Here is a 16,895-nt window from a genome sequence, read left to right as displayed (position 1 = left end):
CAAATCTGCCATCAGACTTTTAAAAATTCATTGTAGCATTCTTATTATACTTTTTTATGTAATTTGATCTGAAGACAAGGATTGAGACTCACATCAAGATTACAAATTAAATCAAACAGGCAGATAAAAACAAACAACAAAGAAAACCAGACCCTCTGATTTATCTTCACTGTTTAGATAGGGAAACTAACTAGCAAATGATGGGCTAAAAAAAGTGTTAGAGATGAGAATAACATACAACTTCCAGTCTTCCTCTCCATGCTACCCACCATAGTCCACACTTTTGTAATTCCTGGAAAATGTCATTTATCACCCTATCATGTTAAACATGACCAGGAACTTTAAAACTGAGAGATTTGTTTTAAGGGGCACATCAAATTCTACATTTCATGTTGCCCACTGATAATTTCCTCCTCTGGTAGAGAATCTGTAAATTTTACATATATTTTAATTAAAAACCCACCCTTAGGGCTTATCCTGTGTCCTGATTTTCACTGGAACAGTAAGCATACCTGGGAAAGAAAATTGAAACCTTTTCCTGATATTTTTGCAATACTAGATGATGCATAAATTATAATGCTAAACATATTTTCTCCTGTAGGTGAAGGTGGGATTTTATCATTTTGATATTTAACTTGGTTTGTTTTCAGAAGAAGTGTGAGACCATATCAGGTATTTTGATATGGACTTCCTCTCATATGCCAAGCATTTTTGTTGACATATCAAACAAACTTTCTTTAATGAAGTTTTATACCTCTTAGATGCTGGTAATTTATCAGTATCCAACACTGCAATTTGATGTTCCCTTCCTTTATTAAAATATCCAGAAAATACTCAAATGATGGCACAGAAAAAGGCTGAGGTTGGGGAATCTCTTGAGTTTTGAGTATTCTGAACAGCTAAATGTGTAGCTGACCAAGCACAAATATGGGGGACCTCAGGAGCAAAGAGGCACAAGGCTGCCTAAAACAGGGCAACCCAGTACAAGTTAGAAAAATGGAGCATGTTATGTGTCAATCAGTATTAGAATTGAGTCTCCATGAAGAATCAATTTATTAAAAAAATTCAAACCTCAGCTGGATCTGTGATATCATTAATGAGGGGCATTTCTACAAATGATGCAAATCACTACAAGAAGAATGCAGATCAAGCAAGAATAAAAGGAAACTTTGTACTCACATTTTTTAAAAATTGAAAAGAAATGGAGGAAATAAATTCTCCTAAGAGGAACCAGAATCCCCTTGAGATGATGTGAAGATTGTCTACCAATCACAAATCTTAAAATTTATTGTAGATCTGTGCTATGACAAAAGGTCTCCAATCCAAAGAAAGGTTTTCTGAGGATAATCTTGACCCATCCTTGTCGGGTTGGTTTGTGCCAACACTCTTCAACAAACTAGTTACCACAGACTTTAGGTTTAATCTTTCAGAAGCAAATTGGTTGAGATTTTAGTAGTTCTCCAAATCACTGCCAAAGCAATTAAAGAATTCTGTTCTGAACCTGGATTGCTTTAAATAATCAGTATTTTAATAGTTCTGCTTAAAAAGTAGGTAGAGGAATAAGCAATGGCAAGTGTCTTTGTGGGATCAAAAATGCTTTTTTCTGGGGCTGCTAGGTGGTGCAGTGGATAGAGCACCAGCTCTGGAGTCAGGAGGACCTGAATTCAAATTCGGCCTCAGACACCTAGCTGTGTGAGCTTGGGCAAGTGCCTTAACCCCATTGCCTTGCCAAAACAAAAAACAAAAAAAAGCTTTTTTTTCCCTCTACTTATGGATGTACCCAATTACCTTCACAAGTATCTCTATCTAGAATTCTAAAGGAATATAGAAAAAAAATAAGATCCCATGATCCTACTAAATTCATCCTTAATTTTTTGAAAGATATTGAGAAAATCACCCTAAACTCCTGTACTCCACAGTTTCTCCATTAAAAAAAAATAGAGTACTCTTAGTGATACTGGCTCTTAAATAGCATGAGTGAAGATCATCAGGATGCCTTATTGGAATGTTTAATCAAAGAATGGTGAAAATTCTAAAATTTAAAGTTTTCACTAATTCAAATGTCCCTTTCATCCTTATCAGCTCTAATGACTAAGATTTTTACTAAGATATCTTTAAATAAGATCATATGCTTTAGATCTTTAGGCTTTAAATGGGGGAAAAGCTGTTTGAAGAACTTGTCGAATATATTATAGAGTAGATTCTTGGTCACTTATGATACCTCTGAGATTACTTCCAATCCTGAGATACTGTGATCACCTGGAACTCATAAAGTATTTTGAAAGTAAACAATGCTACATAATCATTACCCCATTTTGAAATGTGGCCCTTTTGGAACTTAATTGATCTATGACTATGTATGCTAGTCAATCAGATATTATCCTGATGGATGAATGCAATTATGTAACCCTCAACATTGACCCCCAATGCTGGCAGAGAAAAAAGGGGAATAGGGCAAGTGGCATTGTGTTTTACAAAAGTACCTTCTTTCATTTCTGTGTATATGTCAGGGTATCTGTGTGTCTGAGTGTGTGGCATCCATGCAGGTGGGAATACTGCCAAAATCTCTCAACCCATCATTTCCTTATTTTTAGTATATTATTGCTTTATTAATTCCAGCTGTGGCACTACTCCATTCGATGCATTTACTTTATTAAAATTATGCAGAGTACACACCAGATGCTGTAAATCACAGGTCTTAAATAGAACTACAGGGGCACAAGCAAAGAAAGATCATACACAGATCTGGCCTACTCAGCCAGGAAAGATAAACTTAAAATGGACAGGTTATTTGCAATAGCTCTGTCTGGAAATAAAGGAAAGAACTAGAAGAGCTCATAGAACATGATTAGAGTATAAATACTTTGATACTTGGTGTGTTCATCAATGTAAAAGACATGGAAAGGAATGAAAGGAAGAAGAAAAATAAATAATAAAATCTCAGAATCTAGTTTTGCTAATTTGCATTTAGGAATTATCAGGATTGGGCCTGAACTGAACTGAAATTAGCCTTGATTTAGTAAACAAATTTATTAAATAGAACAAATTAATGGCAAGAAAAGATAGAAAGAAAATGTTTATATTTCTTAACAGAATAAAAATGGTTTCAAACACTTTGAATCACTCATGCACATACAAATAATTGAAATGACAATTGTAAATCATTCTTAAATACTTTTTTTAAAGTAAAGGCTAAGTGTCTGTCTTAGGCAACATTTTTTATGACCGTATATACTTAAAATAAAAGCCTTAGAACCATGAGGGACCTTACAGATCTATCACCCTCTCTTTTAAGTGAAGAAACTAACATTAGAAAGATTAATTTACACAATACAAAATTAGCAGCATACCTGATACTAGAATCCAGGTCTCTTGATTCCTAACTCTGTGCTCTACTTACCAGTGTTCTTTCTGAATTACTGAAAAAAAAAAAGAAAAATGAAAATTCTAAAATTTCAAGTTTTCACTAATTCAAATGTCCCTTTCATCCTTATTGGCTCTAATGACTAAGGTTTTTACTATGATATCTTTAAATAAGATCATCTGCTTTAGATCATTAAGCTATAAGGGAGAATAAAAAAGCTATCTGAAGAACAATATAATTTTTTAAAGGTGTCTGCCCAGCTATCTCTAGCAGTTAGTTAACTGAGTTTATATTTGGTTTAACAAGGGGATGGATCAACTATCTTTATATTGATTTTACTTTTATAATCTTTCATATTCATTCCATTGCTACTTATGCCCTCCACCTTCTCTTTCCACTATCACTGGCTAAATTCAGGCCTTCATTATGTCTCACCTGGACTATTTTAGTAGCCTCCCAACTGATCTCCCTGCCATTAGTCTTTACCCATTCCAATCTATTCTATACACCATTTCCATCTAAATCTACTAATATGCTACTCTGACCACATCACTCATACACTCAAAAACCTACCATGACCTCCCATTGCCTACTAAATGAAATCTAAACTTCTTAACCTTAGCATTGAATGCCATTCATCATCTGACTCCAACCTACCTTTCCAGAATCACTCTCCTCTCCTTCATATGATTCATGATCCTACCTCATTGAACTGCTCTCCATTTCCTGAAGTTTCTTGAGGGCAGAGATATTTTTTTTTGTCATCATTTTCCTAGCATTTGGAACACAGTGTTTCAACCTTTATTTGTTGATTGAATTTCCCTTTCCCAAGTACCAAGTATGCTGCAAATGTTCCCATCTCTGCACTGAAATTCTACCCAACTTTAAAAGACCAACTAGAATGCCATCTTTTAAATAAAGTTTTACCTTGCTCCTCACTCTAGTTAGATGCACTCTCTCATTGTACATTCTTTCTTGCTTCTAGTTTTTGAAGATGTTTCATATTTTCTACCAGATTGCAAATTTCCTTAGTGGAGAAATTACATTTTAGTTACCTTTGCATATCATGATGCCTTGGCCATAAGTGTTTAATAAATATTTATTTAAAATGGATTAAAAGAAATTAAGGCAGCTAGTGACACAGTAGAGAGACTATGAATGGATTCAGGAATACTTAAGTTCAAATCCTAACTCAGACACTTATTAATTCTATGACCCCCAACCTCAATTCCTTCATTTGTAAAATGAGAGATTAGATGTAATGGCCTCTACAATCTCTTCTAATTCTAAATCCATATTCCTACAGAACAGAAGGGAAATATTTTCAAAAGCAAACTTGGAAGTAGAAATAATAAATTTTTCATTTGAAATCTTCCTGAATGAGGGTAGAAGATAAAATACTTCTCAGAATGCGGCATGAAAAATTAATGTCAGTGAAATAGGAGAATGGATGACAGGTATGTAGGGGAGCAGAGTGGGGCAAAAACTATTAGGTTACCTAAGCTGAGAAAGGAGGAAAGAGAATGAGAGAGATAATAATAATAAAAGTAAACCCAAGTAGCTTAGAAATGAAGAAGAAAGTGCGGGGGGGGGGGGGTGAGAGGGAATAGAATGGATTCCAACTTATGTAAACCAAACAAATGGCAGAAACTTAGGGAAATATATACATGTTTATATGTAGTTACTAGAAGAACATTTATCCTTAACAATTTTAACTATATTTTTGAATAGATTAAACTCTACAATAAAAAAGAATAGAATAACAAAGAAAACAAGCCCCAATGATTTGCCACATGTAAGAAACATGAAAATATATAGGGTGCAAATAAAGGAATCAAACAAAATCTATTTTGCTTCATGGGACAATAAAAGCAAGAATTAACATCATATCTGATAAGACAACACTAAAATTTCAAGAGAGACAAATTAAAAATTACATCATTCCTAAAAAAAGCATAATTAATGAAAAAATAAAATGATTAAATGCATATGCACCAACTGACATAGCACCTAAGTTATTAAAAGAAAAGTTAGGCAAAAAATTAATAATTTAATAATAGTTGAATATTTTAAAATTGCATTTTAGAATGTCTATCTATAAAGACATGAAATGTCAAAATTAACAAAATAAGAAATAGATATCTGAACCCAAAGAAATTAGCCTAGCTATAAATTAATTTGAAAAGAAAAAATAAGTCTAGATGAATTTTGAATTCTATTAAAAGTTCAAAGAGTAATCAAAACCTATGCCCAATTATCTTATGCTACATGCTATAATAAGCGCAAATTGCATGTTACCTGTATATAAAAGTTCATACCAGAAAAAAGTTATATTAATTGAAGAAGAGCAGATAGATTTCACAAATATGACTGAAGAAGAATTCCTACCCATACAAGGGGTACAGAAAATCATAAAAGATAAAAATGCAGTTTTTACTATATAAAATTTGAAAAGTTTTCTACAATATCAATTTTAGGAGAAATTTAGGAGAAAATCAGAGGAAAACATGAGAAAAAAATTTTGGAATAAAAATCACTGTAAGTCTGTTATACAAAATAAGTAAGTAATTGAAACAAATGTATAACACCACCAAGGACCATTCCCCAATGAGATTAAAAAAAATCAAATGAAGAATTGCAAGCTATACTTGGCAAATTAATACATGCTTCTCATTATAAAAGAAATGCAAATTAAAACAAGTCCAAGTTTTTTTTCCACATCATTCAATTGGCAAAGATGACAAAATATGGGAATCATCAATGTTGGAAGGGCTCTGAAAAGACAGGGACACTAATGTACCATCAGTGAGACTATGAGGTGGTCCAATAATTCTATATTTAAAATTTGAATTAAACAAATAATTAAAATTTCCATTATCTTAGACCTAGTAATACCACTGCTAGGTATATAAACAAAGAAAATAAAAGACAAAAGAAAAATTTCCAATGAATACTAAAACATTCAGGGCAGGACTTTTTGTGATAGTTAAAACTCCAATATGAGCATCTGACAAAGCCCAGCTGAAAAAAGTTTGATCTCTCATTTCATTTGGGTCTGACTACTGCTGACCCCATTTGGAATTTTCTTGACAAAGATGCTAAATTGGTTTGCCATTTCATTCTCCAGCTCATTTTACAGATGAGGGAACTGAAGCAAACATAGTGAAATGACTTGTCCAGGGTCAGAGAGCTAGTAAATGTCTGAGACCAGATTTGAACTCAAGAAGGTGAATCTTCCTGACTTCAGGCCCTGTATCTTACAAAAAAAAGCTCCAGTGGAAATAATATTGAAATGGCATCAAAGAATCTGGGTTCAAACCCTCACTCTGACACTCTCTGTGCCTTGACTAGCCTTGAGCTAGTCACCTCATCTGTCTGGGTTTCAGTTATTTTATCTGTAAAATGAAGAGAATGGATTGGATGGTATCTGAGGATGCCTTCAATCTATGATTCCATGATCTATGAGTAGGGCAAATTTATTGTTCTGTAAGAAATAGTGAAGTACATCAAAGAAGTGTGAGAAAATTGATGTCAAGAGATAGAAGAGAACCAAGAGAACAATTTAAAAATGATTCCAGCAATATAAAGGTAAAGATGACTGAAAGAAAATCTAACTGAATAACTGAGAATAACTAACAGAATAACTCTGGAGCTGTCAGAGAAATGATGATTAAACATACCTCCTCCCTCACACCATAGAAGTAGAGGATCACAAGGACAGAATGTTATATATGTTATTATAGGCAGTCTCCACTACTTTAATACTGAATAAAGAATAAGAAGCAATATAATGTTATTTTCTTAAGAAAAAAATCAATATTAAAGAAAATCTGCCTAAGAATTGACCCCATTCTTGTTACCCCTTGCAAATGTAATGCAAATACACTAGGAAACTAACTATTCATCCTTACTCTTCAGTTATTTCATTCACCTTGATATGGATTATAGTAGAAAAACTTTGTGGGTATTGCTATTGTTAGCTCTTAGATCTATCTATATAATGTTAAATCTCATCAGGTTGTCCCTATCTTTTGCAGTGTTCTTCCACATGTGGAAAGGGTCTACAGTCTCGGGTAGTGCAATGCATGCACAAAGTTACTGGGCGCCATGGCAATGAGTGCCCCATCCTCTCCAAGCCAGCAGCCTATCGCCAGTGCCACCAGGAGGTCTGTAATGAGAAGATCAATGTCAACACTATCACATCCCCACGACTTGGTGAGTAGACCTAATGGGTGTTAGGGTTATGGAGCAGAGTAAAAGTCATTTTGTACTATCATTAGTATTTGGTCATTGGGAACAAATTTTAAGGGTCTGAAAACTACTGATTATGCCATACTTGAGAGGTTCCACCTCAGCTTATCTTATCCATCTCTAGAGATCTATAAATAACTGAATATTAGTTTAAAAGCTGAGGTTCTCATTCCCACATTCTGAAAAAAAAGATTTAATAACTGCAGACAAAATACCTTCAGCATCTGCATCCTAACAGACTTCTTTGTTAACAAATGAAGAACATATGAAAATATTTCTATTAGTATTTCTATTAGTATGCATCTAAGTGGGGAAGGGAGAGATGGGAAATGCTTCATTTGAAGAATAAGTTTTTTGGACATCATTCATGAAACTATTAAAATTTGTATGAAATTCATTTCAGGATAATGTTCTAGAATAAAATGGTAAGAAATGTTTAGTCGAATGGAACATTTAAATTCATCAGGGAGTTTTTTCTGCAAGTAATTCGATTGTGTTTTAAACCTATCCCCTTTACCATTTATGCTAGCAAGATGGTTATTGTGAAGTAATCATAGTCCCATATGTGAGGGAAGAGCAGGATTGAAGTTGAACTCATCTTATCATTGCTCTTTTTAAAAGTTTCTACTTTCCAATGTAACAGCCTTCAGAAAGACTTTTCTGACCAAAGTCCCTTTCCATTAAAACTCCAATTGGTTTTTAAACCTAAGTCACAAAAACATTTAGCTACTAGTAAATTTTATATCTCAATCAGAGCTTCCAAACAATCCCAAGATCCTAGAGCTGAAAAGGACTCAAAGGTCATCTGATCCAATCCTCACCTGAAACATGTGTCCCCTCAACAACACACACACACACACACACACACACACACACACACACACATATACATAATCAAATGATTTTCCAGCTTCTGACAGAACATTTCAAGTGAGGAAAGGACATTCTACCTCATGAAGCCAACCATTCCATTTCAAACATCTTTCTTTGAAGTTCGTCCTTATATATTGAGACAAAATCCACCTCCTAGTTACTTCTCCCTTGTTCTGTTTTTTGGAACCACATGGTTCCAATTGACTCTCTTCAACATAAGATAAGATACTCTCTAACTTTTCAATTCCCATCATAAAATTTTATATTCAGAACTTAAGCCAGAACTAGATATGGTCTGATTTGCTTAGTTCATTATGATTGATCATATATCTCCTTTCTTCCATACAGAAGTGACTTGAATCAGGAATTTTCAGAATCTCTTAAAGTTCAGATGTTTTTCCCCAAAGATTCTACATAAAATAACATAAAATAAATTTAATAAATTCTAATAATTATGGTAGTAATGTTATTGGGCATAAAATTATAGCAAGTGCCAGTTAATCTAAAGGGGCTTAGAAAAGAAGGTAGTTTGGTGTAGGGCCAAGAAAAGTGACTTTAAAGGCTGAAGATTTAGGTCCAAATCTCTGCTTTGATTCTTATTACTTATTTGAACTTAGGTGAGTCATCTATTTGGGTCTCGGTTTCCTTATCTCTCAATATCAGAGATTCAACCAGATAATTACTAAGATTTTACTAAGCTTTAAATCCTGTGATGCTAAATACATGGAATAATGATGCTGATGAACTGAAGTTTTCTTGGGGCTTCACGTTATGCTTGAATTCAGCTACCAATAAAATGAGACAGATTCCCCAACTGTCCCCTAAAAGTTTTGAAGAGTCTCCAAATATATAATGAATAGGGCTTATTTGTCTGCCCTGATGAGAGATAAACCCAAAACCAATGGAATGAAGATGATTAAACTTCCAAACAAAGTGGAGAGGGATGGGGAAGGGATGATCTCCAAGACCATTGCTAGAATACTTTAGTTCAACACAAACATTGCACATTTCCTTTCTTGCCATGCCTTTCTAAATATCTTGACTTTCTCTCCGTTCTTATCCAAAGCTGCTCTGACCTACAAGTGTGCAGGGGATCAATGGACAGTGTACTGCAGGGTGATCCGAGAGAAAAACCTATGCCAGGATATGAGGTGGTACCAGCGCTGCTGCCAAACATGCAGAGACTTCTATGCCAACAAGATGCAGCAGAAGAGTTAATGACACTTCTTTCCTGCCTAGACTGAACATTGTCACCCAAATATGGAATTCAAGAACTTGTTGGTCTGAGTACTGGAACTTAATAAGACAGAGGAAAGGGTGGATTCCAAAACATATACAATTAAGTTGAAAGTAATTCCATAGATTGGATGTACCAAAGCTACCCATCCTCACACATGACATAGTCATCTCAAGAATTATCAAACAAAATGTAATTGTGGATTTGGCATCATCACATTTGTCATTAATGCTTTTTTTTACTTAATATATTATTGATAGCCACTGGATGGCTTTCTAGGGTAGGGAGAAAAGGACAAAGTCACAAAATAATTATAGTCTCTAGATTTTATGTACCTCTAAGGGGAAACCCTTGGCCAACAACTTTATAAGGTAGAGACATTATTTAGCACTTGAGTCTTGGCTGTCCTCTGGCATTTTGAATTCCCAGTTGTTAAAATACCAAGGGAGGGGGTGGAGGAAGATGGAATCATGTAAATGAAATGCTTAATTTAAAAAGGAGTGCTACTATAAAAAAAACCTGTGAAAATTGATGGCAGAGGATATGTGAGTGAGAAAGTGCAACAGAATTTTAACTTTCCTTTTAATTTAAATTCTTAAAAACAGAAAATTCAGAATTTTGTTATTCTACCCACATCTAAAAACATAATCTCTTTTTAAAATTTTGATTCTATCTTTGCTGTCATACTTCTGCAAGAGTTTAAATTCATTTAACATAAGATATTCATTCAGTAAAATCATTTTCTTTGAGAAAGATTGCCCTGGGAGGCGATGGGTTCTAAGGCATCTTATATATAATCTGCCACCTCTTAAGAGAAAAAAAAAAAAACTATAGCAAAAACAGAACAATATTTTTTCAGGGTACTGTGAAATTAATGTAATCGGTACATATCATTCAAAGGCTCAAAACTATTTTGGCAGAGGTACAAAGGTGAATTGTTGCCCCATCAGATCTTTTCCTTCTCTAATTTCTGTAAATCTATTCTTCCTAATTTTTTTTCCAATGCAAATACTTCACATCCCTCTTAGACTATGAATAGTTCATATTACTCAGTAGTGACAGAACACAATTATTTTCAGAGCCACCATTGCTCTTTTTTTTTGGTTTTGGTTCGGTTTTTTGTTTTTTGTTTTTTTGTTTTTTGTTTTTTGCAAAGGCAATGGGGTTAAGTGACTTGCCCAAAGTCACACAACTAGGCAATTATTAAGTGTCTAAGTTCAGATTTGAACTCAGGTCCTCCTGATTCCAGGGCCCCACCATTGTGCTTTTTTTTTTTTAGGTTTTTGCAAGGCAATGGGGTTAAGTGGCTTGCCCAAGGCCACACAGGTATTCCTGACTCCAGAGCCAGTGCTCTATCCACTGCACCACCTAGTCATGCCCCCCCCATTGCTTTTTAAACCATGTTTTACCTTGGTATCTCTGAAAATAGAAACTTAAATTCAATCTTTAAGACTTGCAATATAAGACCAGATTCGTAATTCTGGCCCTTTCCACTATGAATTTTGCTAATCCCCTTTGCAAATGGACTACAATACACAAAGAAATAAATATAGTTAAGTCATTTATGATACATATCAAAGCTTTTAAAGTGGATTTCAGACATTCACTCTAACTCTGGTGTGGGCCTTATGTTATTAGCTTTTTTTTTTTTTGGTGCTATTTATATGTGACATTGGTGAGAGGCTCTTAATTGAAAAAAAAAACTAAGACTTTTTTTTCCTTCCTGAGTTAGAGCCTACCAATATCCAAAAAGCACAGGGAAATGACTAGTTAACACTTGTTTTAAGGGCACCTGTGAAACCAACCTGTGTATACCAACGGGAAACCATTTTCCAAGCCTTTCTCAGTAAGGTAATGCCAGTTACTGGGTATAATACAGGTGGTCCTTCATATCAGTAGCTGTCCTACGAACAAAACATATTTTGCTCACAGATGCTGTGCGCATTTCATTGGTGCTTATATTTGAAAATGTTACCATGAGAAGGCAACCTTCTCCTATTGTATTTCAGACAGATGATCTCACTTGGGTCTAATTACTAAGTAATCATTACAGTGATTCTACCGTATGAATTAATACTGATTTAATGGTGCTCCATTTATTTTTTCCCTTTCTGATGTAACAACTTCAAATTTTTTAAATGTGCTATTGTACATCAGAAAGGAAAGGGAAAACCTGTCTACCTTCTCCCACGTCTTGTGGGTATTTTTGTTGTGTGTGAATGAGTGTGTTGATTTTTGTTTTTTTCCAAGGATTGGGTGGTTTTTAAGTACCACAGTTATGGAAAAGTACAAAAGAAGTCTGAGAATGAGTTCATTTACACTTGTATAAACAAGATGTTTTGCATCCACTATAGGTGCTCTGTGGAAAAAATAAATTAGGGAATGTTAGGACATGATGTAGTGTAATCTTTGGTATACAATACCAACATTTGCCTTGACAACTCTTTGAAAATATTTTGTTCCTTCATTGCTCAGGGTAAGGCTATAATATTTTTATTGCCTTTCCCCATCCCTACTTCCAATCCCTTGCTTCCGCAAAATATCCAAATAAATTCTAGAAAAGGTTGGATTTTGATTTTTATCCCATGTTCTTTATTGATCTTGTTCACTTGTTCACATAAAAATAAATATACAGGCTTTGTTTTATTTCACAACAAGCAATAATACTAAACTAACTACCTGAAGGTCAGGGGTAGAAATCTTAATGTAAGAAGTCAAGTTTTCAAAGAAACTTACTAAAAGCTGAACCCAGAAGTATTTCTGCTTGATCTACACATTCAACTTTGGCCAATAAAAGCAAGGCAGTGCCATTGATGTGCCCATGTAGAAAAGAAGGAAAACCACTTAAGCAACACTCTGAAAATTTGCTTCTAAATTTTTTTCATAGCTGTCCTGCCAATGTCAACACCATACCACTCTACAAAAGACTAACAAACTATGAATGCAAATGTCTACTTTTATTAAATTCTCCACTACTTTTGCCTTATTATTTTCAAGGAGTTTTAATTAAATCAAAAATGTCATCATGAATTTTCCCAATTTGCTGCTTCTTCATCTTATTTCATAGAAATTCAGAAGAGATAATTTCAATGTAGCTATTCTGATACTTTGAGGTTTTGCTTTCTTCTTAGAAACTGATGTTTTGTGATTACAACAATGCTTTTCCATATTGTAAACAATGCTCCGTACTGTTACTAAAGTACTGTACATTTTTAGTTGCACAGATGTGTACTGAGTATAGAGTCTCACTATCTTACATATGGTGCTATTTTTATTGGTGAAAAAGAAATCCTAGCAGTTGGTTATTGCTTGATATTTTATTATAATACAGGGATATATCCTCAATGGCAACAATATCATTTAATTTTTCATTACAGAGTCAAATGTATATTTTTTTCATTAGTTAACTTACATTATGTACTGTATCCGTGGTATTTTTATTTTGCTTTTTTGGTGCTGGTTTTGAAAACACAGAAGTCAAACGGATTGAAAACAGTTGTAAATGAAAAAATCCTTCCATGTTGAAGCAGACTGAATGTTCAATAAAATGTTTTTTCCATAACAATTTTAATAAGGTTTGTGATGTTGAAAGCCAAAAAAAAAAATTCCAACAAACTCTCTATGAAAAGGCATAAGAAGGCTATAATCCATTCTCCCTTGGTTTGATACTTGACTTGGACTTGGCCTGAAATAAGTCCACAGCTTGTTGATGACAGCTGTGGTAGGTGTAAAAGGTCATTGGTAAATGAAATTCTGGCAGGCTATAGTTCCCCAAGTGCTAACAAATCATTAAATCCTGGGTCTCATCCCTATGTGGTTGCAAAATAGTACAGGGAATGTTAATATCTGACAGCTGCCAAGTGAGGTTCTGTGTTTCTGACACACAACAGTAGAAATCAAGCTGATGAAACCATCCTTGGAAAAGTTGGAGAGCACAGACCATTCCCAAGAAAGTCCTCCTCAAAATAAAGTGATGTTATCAGCAGTGTCTTGTATACTATCAGAATTAGATAGTCCCATGTCAGAGCAGTCATTTCATATAGCATTCATATCCTGGGCTCCTTCCAACCAACAGCAGCCAAAACAGTTTCCTTCCCCAATGACCCCTATTCACGGAAGGAGAGAGTCAGAGGTAACTCAGAAGATATACTGTTGTTGTTGTTGTTGTAGCATTTCCACTTCAGACCATATAACCTTGATCTGACATTAGTCTGGCAGACGAGTAATTATATGAGGTACCAGTGAATACTGAGCTCAAAGAACCCTCCAGTGTTTTAAGATTCTTTTAAATGTAGTCTTGAAGGTAGTAATCTGCCTGGAAATATTGCAGAATAAAACCCACAATAAAGGCATATTTGTTTTATCCCAGTTATCTCAATACTGAATGCACCACTGTGACTGGTTTTTGATGGAACTTAGCCATTTTCAAAGAATTGTCGTTTCAATGGTGTGAGTACTGCCTCCATTGATATAAATGGTAGCCCTTGTCCATGTTTTCCCAAAAATCCTTAAAAGATGGGTCCATCTTCTTGTTCTGTTAGTATCTCAGGACTACCAATAAAATAAACAAGTGCTCTCTCTCACTATTACCATAGGACCAGTTTACTTATTTTCTAAGTGTCTGTGTCACCAATAATACCTTTTATATACTTATTTGCAGTTAAATCATCATTGGTTGTATGCTGCAATCTGATTACATTCATCATTCATCTTTTAATTGCCCAAATGTTATCAGTCATAATTTTTATTCTTCTGAGATTTTAGTATGCACTGACAGATCAACTAAGAAAATGTTGGTATTAGAAATTGGACTTTTTAAATTTCAAGACTGGGATCATTAAAAGAACTATTCAGTTTCCCAAATACGACTCAGCCTAACCACCTCTTCATACAATATTCTGGGCATAACTCTTTAGCCATCTGCAGTGCTTATCAAATATACATACATTGATGAACTATTTTAGGGACTTCCCATCCAAATACATTTACAATCTAGGAAATATAGATGGTACTCCAATAGGCACTAAAATTTCAGGACGACTATAAATACTGACAATGAATTTGGAAATGCAGCAGATTTTCGTACTAAGCATTCAACTTTGCAAAAATTGTCTTAAGGAAACTGTTTTGATGTATAAGGAAACATACTAAAAGAAAATATCTTCCCAGGAACGGGGGGGGGGGGGAGAGAGAGAGAGGGGGGGGGGCAGAGAGAGAGACAGAGAGAGAGAGAGAGAGAGAGAGAGAGAGAGAGAGAGACAAAGAGAGAATCACTTTCTCTCTATTAGATCCTGAAACTAGGGAATCCAAAAATGAAAATGTGGGAGGAAAATCTCTGTAGTAAGACTCCACAAATATGAAGGGCTTAATGTTTACTCTGGATATTACCACACAAGTAACCCCATTCATTCTGACAAGCAAACCTAGATGCATTACCCCTTCTGTGTTTTCTGAAGGTATCCCTGAGGATAAAGTAATCCCTGTGTGATTCTTTCTTAATGTTCCTAAGTCAAACTCCCATTCTTCTATGGATGCATTGGCAATGGCAAAAGAAAATAGAGAGAAATGAGAAAACAGCCCTGTGTTTAAAGATATCTTTTTGGGTAGGAAGCACACTTTACTTGTCAAATCAACTATCTGGCTTTGAATTCTAGCTCTTACATATTATACCTGCTAAGCAATCAATTCCATTTTTGTACAACTCCAATTTTTTTCTTTGCTCTATACCTAAATCTCCCTCTCTTCAATTTCTACTCATTAATCATCTTTCCCTTGATTTCCAAATCTAATCTCTCTTCTATATGATAAATACTTAAAGACAGCTAGTATACCCTACCCCAAAAGTACCTCTTATCTTAGCTAAAAATTAATTTTCTTCTATCAATTCTTGTTCTTTCTAACTTCATCATCTTAAATGCTATTTCTTGACATGTGATGAGTAATAAGCTTCAAATATGATAGTTCTATACTTGCTACCAATAAAAACATCATTTCAAAACAAAAGCTGAGCTATGTTTCATAATAATAGTATTTTTTATTATATTTTTTTTAGATTTTTCAAGGCAATGAGGTTAAGTGGTTTGGCCAAGGCCACACGACTAGGTAATTATTAAGTGTCTGAACCCAAGTACTCCTGACTCCAAGGCCAGTGCTCTATATTCACTGTGCCACCTAGTTGCTCCCATAATAATAGTATTTTACCTTAGTTCATTCCTCAAATATTTTTGCTGGTTTATATAGCTGCAATCTTGTTTGTAATGCTTTTTCATCCCCCATAGTATTTTGTTGAGGCACAATGGATAAGGTACTGGCCCTGGAGTCAAGAGGATCTGTATCCAATTCTGGCCTCAGACACTATGTGACACTGGGCAAATCATTTAACCCCATTTGCCTCCGTTTATTCAGCTGTAAAGTGAGCTGAAGAAAACAGCAAACCACTCCACTATTTTTGTCAAGAAAACTCTAAATGGGATCACAAAGAGTTATAAATGACTAATTGACAAAAAAAGTAGAAAAAAAGTGTTTTGTAAATGAGCTTTTACTCTAAATTCTTGTCACACTCAGCTACTAGATCCCTCCCCGATCAAGGAAATTAAGTGCTGTTTGCTGTCTTTTTAGCCCCCCCCCCCTTATTGTGACTCTTACTTAGGTTAAACTTCTGATGAAGAAGATTGATTTTTCCATGACTAATGTGTCAATGCATTGTCAGACATCTTTCATATATTAGGGATACAAATAATTCAATCAGTATTAGTGGGACTTAAAGCTTTGATTCTTAAACACCTGTCATCATTATGTGGAAGTAAAAGAGGGCCAGGCAGGACTCAGAGGTGCATTTTTAATCCATCTTATAAGTTGCCATAAGCACACACCAAGGAAAAAACCATCTAGAAAACAAATTACATTCTTAGTCTAAGTTCTCAGAAGAAAATCCATAATCCATTGCTATATTCATACTTAAAGCCTTCCCAGTATCATAGAAACTTCGAGAGCTTTCATTCTGTTTGCATAGTCATCACAAGCCTCAACCCTGCACAGTAGAGAAGGAAGGGAAAGAAGAGGAAGAAGCATTTTATTTTATTGTTCAAAACTGTGATAAAGAAGTTCTTTTACAAATATCATCTCATTTGACCAAAATAAGCATCAGAGAAGGATTTTTGTGAAAAGTTA

The 16,895-nt window shown here is 34.6% G+C and overlaps 1 protein-coding gene across 2 annotated transcripts in view; it reads left to right on the top strand.

The window, feature by feature from the left end:
- Window positions 1-13,292, top strand: part of ADAMTS17 (ADAM metallopeptidase with thrombospondin type 1 motif 17) — a 511,869-nt gene extending 498,577 nt beyond the window's left edge. For both annotated transcript variants that reach the window (XM_074234214.1, XM_074234213.1), the window contains 2 exons: window positions 7,402-7,579; window positions 9,555-13,292. In XM_074234214.1, coding sequence (XP_074090315.1) covers window positions 7,402-7,579; window positions 9,555-9,706 — 330 coding nt within the window. In that variant the 3' untranslated portion in view covers window positions 9,707-13,292. The remainder of the gene's footprint in view (window positions 1-7,401; window positions 7,580-9,554) is intronic.
- Window positions 13,293-16,895: the final 3,603 nt, after the last annotated feature.

This window comes from Macrotis lagotis, chromosome 4 (assembly GCF_037893015.1).
Source record: "Macrotis lagotis isolate mMagLag1 chromosome 4, bilby.v1.9.chrom.fasta, whole genome shotgun sequence".
In the NCBI taxonomy this organism is placed as follows: domain Eukaryota; kingdom Metazoa; phylum Chordata; class Mammalia; order Peramelemorphia; family Peramelidae; genus Macrotis; species Macrotis lagotis.
This window is presented reverse-complemented; position numbering and strand designations above follow the sequence as displayed.